Source organism: Primulina tabacum, chromosome 15 (assembly GCF_025594145.1).
Source record: "Primulina tabacum isolate GXHZ01 chromosome 15, ASM2559414v2, whole genome shotgun sequence".
Classification (NCBI taxonomy): Eukaryota; Viridiplantae; Streptophyta; class Magnoliopsida; order Lamiales; family Gesneriaceae; genus Primulina; species Primulina tabacum.
The window spans coordinates 936,732-940,868 of NC_134564.1; the positions used below are offsets into that span (position 1 = coordinate 936,732).

Sequence of the window (4,137 nt, forward strand, 5' to 3'; positions counted from 1 at the left end):
ACAAAGATCACGCATGAACAATGAAGATTTCATAGAATTGTGCTAAGATTCGGACATCATTTCAACATTAAATGATGCAAATCTTTTAGATTTTCCTCTGAGATATTTAATATAACTAATCGTGCAATCTTTATTTCATGACTAATTTTTGCACTCTTCCTTTTCTAAATCGGTAAAATAATTTAAAAACCAAATAAAGTCACACAGAAATAACAATACAACAAAAAGAACTCTTACATCAATGATTGAGTGCGATAATTGTCACCACATATTTAATCAACTGAAACTTATTGTTTGAGCTATAAAACAATTTATAAGATTTTAGTCATATTGTAAATACAAGTTATAACTTTTAATAAATGACCAAAGTTCAGTCTTATATTAATCCACCCCAAATTTTTTTATTTCAAATTTCAACATATCTGTGTTTAGTGTTTCCTAAATGAGTAATATATTAAAATTTCAAATGTTAATGGAGTGAACAAAAATTTTTTTTTAAAAAAGAAGATTATTAAAAATAAATAAATAAAAAAGTTACTCAAAGAACAGATAAAATGGCCTTTTGCCAGTTTAGGGATTGGAGTTCTGACTGTGTAATCGTGCTCCAATCATCAACTCAGAAAATAGGATTTCCATTTACTCTCTTTTTTGAGCGAAAACTTGTACGTCTCGTTCTGTAGCGATGGTTATTATGTACAAAATATTGGTGTTATACGAAAAATGAAAGATTATATTGATGCTAATTTTAAATCACTATGACTATATTTTGAATTTGATCATGCATAGTATAAAAATAGAATCTTAATGTCTAAAATAAAAGTAAATCTCTTGTGAGATGATCTCACGAATCTTTATCTGTGAGATGAATCAACCTTGCCGATATTCACAATAAAAAGTAATCATCTTAGCATAAAAAGTAATTTTTTTCACAGATGATCTAAATAAGATATCTGTTTCACAAAATACGATCCGTGAGACCGTCTCACACAAGTTTTTGTCCTAAAACAATAGATGTGTGATATAAATCGACCAAGTTCATAAATAAAATAAAAAATAATTATTTAAATAAAAAAAATATTTTTTCATGAATCGAATTATATATTAGATTCATATCACAAAATCGATCGTTTAGACACACTATGGTATTCTATATCCTTTTATTTGCGATAATAAAAGAATATTTGTGCAAGTATTTGTTAGCAACAATCAGAAATTAAGAATAAATAACAAATAAGAAAACACTCTACATTAGACATTGTACAATACAAAATTAACAAAGATACTGTCCGAGGGGGTGAAAAAAAAACAGTTAAAACAACAAATTTACAACCCAAAAAAGAGAAATATAAATTCCTAAAAAAAAAGGGAAAAATAAATAACTAGACGGAAAAAAAATAGAGGAAATGTCAAAGTAGTCCTTGCAGTTTCGCCCTCCACGATTTCATTCTTCGCATTTTCAGTCCCCAAAAATTGATGCTTTCATCTTTGGTACACATCGAGTTAACAACTACTTCATTTTCTTACTTGTCCGGAGCTATATCTTTCCCAGCCGTTGATCATCCTCCATTGATCGGAAATATCGCGAGCGACTTTAGTGGCGTCCGATGAAGCCCCGAGCAGGCCTCTTTTGGTGAAGCCTACCACATACAACCCGTTCTCTCCTTTCCAACCATTAGGGAAAGGGGTCTTAGGCATCCCATCTTTTGTGAAAAAATCACTACCCTAGAGTGTTAAAGAAGAACATGGTTAATTCTTGATGAACCGAAGTGGAGAATCGTCGCGTAAAACCGAAAAAAGTAAACACAACTCTTGGTTTACTTAGTTCACACTCCTGCACCAAATATATAGACACAACGCAGAATGCCAAATGTTTTATGATAGTTGCACATCATGAATAAATTGCACTGATTTTATTTTATTTTTCGAAAAGGAAAAAGGAATGAATCCATAGAGATTTCCTCGATTTGTGTAGCGAATTTAAGCAACGTTTTGTATATGTAAGATGGAAAGAGATGTATGCATGATAGCGAAATATGATGAAAAATAAAATAAAAGTTGAAGAATGTCGTATGAATTACCTCTAGCCAGCTAGGAACATTGCTCTTGTAACCAGTTGCTAATATTATTAAATCAAATTCTTTTTCTTGCCCATTCATAAATTTGGCCCCATTTTTTGTTACCTCCTTTACCCCTTCCATCACCTACAAAGTTAATATTTGTTGTTTTCCAGTCAAATTCAAGAGTTTACATCATGATACGAACTTTATTTTCCTAAGAAATTTACCTTAATCTCGCCGGATTTGATGTACGACAATGCTCCGACATCGAGTACCGGAGTTTTTCCAGTGGCGTTTTTTAGCTCGATCGGGCCGGTTTTCGGTCGCCGAAGGCCTAATCTATCTGTGTTACCAAGAGTGAAGTTTGCTACTACTAAGAGGAACTTGTCCACCATTTTTAAGGGAAGCCATTTGTTTAGAGTCATAGCTATTGTAAACGTAGATATCCCAAACATCTCCCTCGGTAGAACGTGAACCTACATTACCGGCCATAACGATATATCATATTTAGCTGAAAATTGAATTTAATAATTAAAGTCACAAATAATTTATTTTCATAGAATTAATTTTTTTAAAATTTATTCATAGTTTTGTAAATATAAATTTATGAAATGGAAAAATTATATTGTATCGTCGGACTAAATTATTGAACTCGGGCTGTAAAACCTTTGTACTTACTGAATTTCTGACCACCATGTGAGGACTTGCATTGAGCCTACAGAGGTCTAAGCTAACTTCCATGCCTGAATTTCCACAGCCAACCACCAAAACCCTCTGGTTTTGAAACTCGGAGCCTGATTTATACACGCTGGTGTGCAAAACGGGCCCCAGAAACCTCTCAATCCCATGAATCTCCGGTACATTGGGCTCGGCATTTTCCCCCGTCGCAACAATCATCCATCTCGACGAGTACAGAGAGTCTTGAGTTCGAACCCTCCAAAACCCATTCGCGGAATCAAAATCCGCGCTCAAAACGGCCTGTTTGAATTTCGGCTCGATCGAGAAGTGCTTCGCGTAAGACTCCAGGTACGAAATGAACTGGATCTTAGTGGGATATTTGGGGAAATCATTGGGGAAATTCATCAGCGGGAGCTGGCAGAATTGTTTGGGAAGATGAAGCTTGAGTCTATCGTAAGTTCTTCGCTGCCATAACGAAGCTATACAATCGCTTCTTTCAAGTATCACACAAGGGACGCCATTATCTTGGAGGCATGCTGCAACGGCTAGGCCCGAGGGCCCTGCGCCTACAATGACAGGTCCCGGAACCCATTGCCAGCGTAAACCCTCTCCAGTACCGTCTTCTTTGCGAGAACCCATGTATGAAAAAGAGTCAAACAAGTGGAAAAAGATGAGACTGGGTATTATTTCCGAGTTGCTCTGTTTCCACACTGTGAAACGCTGTGATTTTTCACCTGAGAAAGATTGACGCTGTGCATTTAAAGAATCAGACTGGTTGTTTGGTGCAATTTCAATGCATGGTGGGTGGAGTCCAGAGGGAAAACAGAGAGTTTTATAGGAGAATGGAGGCGTGAAGGTTAAGAAAATGATTTGATATTTGCTTCAGTTTCTCGAGGTTCTTCTTCTTGTTTCTGCAGGTTTTAACGGCAATTGACAAATGGGATGCAAAGAGAAGACATTAATGCATTTATGAGTTTACTGTCTCAAGAATTTATAGGGCTGGAGTTGTGACGAAGAGCTTCAGATTTTACTTGTAACTCACTCTCTCACTTTTCGATGCTCTTCACTCGCTTTTGTACAAACTATTTTTAATTAATGTAATTTTAATTTTTTTTGTAAAATCAGTTTGTTAAATCTTATTACCTGATACATAATTTAAATATAGCAAAAACTTGTATGAGACGCTATCACGAGTCGTATTTTGTGAGACAAATAACTTATTTGGGTCATCCATGAAAAAATATCATTTTTTATGCTAAGAGTATTATTTTTAATTGTGAATATCGGTAGGATTGACCCGTCTCACAGATAAAGATTCGTGGACCGTCTCACACGAGACTTACTCATTCAATATTATATTAAATATATAATAATAACTTAAATTACTTGAATATTGCTGACA

The 4,137-nt window shown here is 34.7% G+C and overlaps 1 protein-coding gene across 1 annotated transcript; it reads right to left on the reverse strand.

Moving 5' to 3' along the window:
* Positions 1-1,292: 1,292 nt before the first annotated feature.
* LOC142527059 (putative indole-3-pyruvate monooxygenase YUCCA4) lies at positions 1,293-3,650 on the reverse strand. The gene is made up of 4 exons (XM_075631769.1): positions 2,736-3,650; positions 2,285-2,533; positions 2,079-2,201; positions 1,293-1,722 (listed from the first exon to the last, which is right to left on the reverse strand). The coding sequence occupies exons 1-4, from the start codon at positions 3,372-3,374 to the stop codon at positions 1,513-1,515; spliced, it is 1,221 nt and encodes a 406-aa protein (XP_075487884.1). The 5' UTR covers positions 3,375-3,650; the 3' UTR covers positions 1,293-1,512.
* Positions 3,651-4,137: the final 487 nt, after the last annotated feature.

Excerpts from the sequence above, each read along its gene's own strand:
- LOC142527059 (XM_075631769.1), bottom strand. The coding sequence starts at position 3,374 with ATGGGTTCTCGCAAAGAAGACGGTACTGGAGAGGGTTTACGCTGGCAA. Across the intron at positions 2,534-2,735 it reads ACATGGTGGTCAGAAATTCA|GTTCACGTTCTACCGAGGGA; the intron begins GTAAGTACAAAG and ends CCGGTAATGTAG. Across the intron at positions 1,723-2,078 it reads ATGTTCCTAGCTGGCTAGAG|GGTAGTGATTTTTTCACAAA; the intron begins GTAATTCATACG and ends TTAACACTCTAG.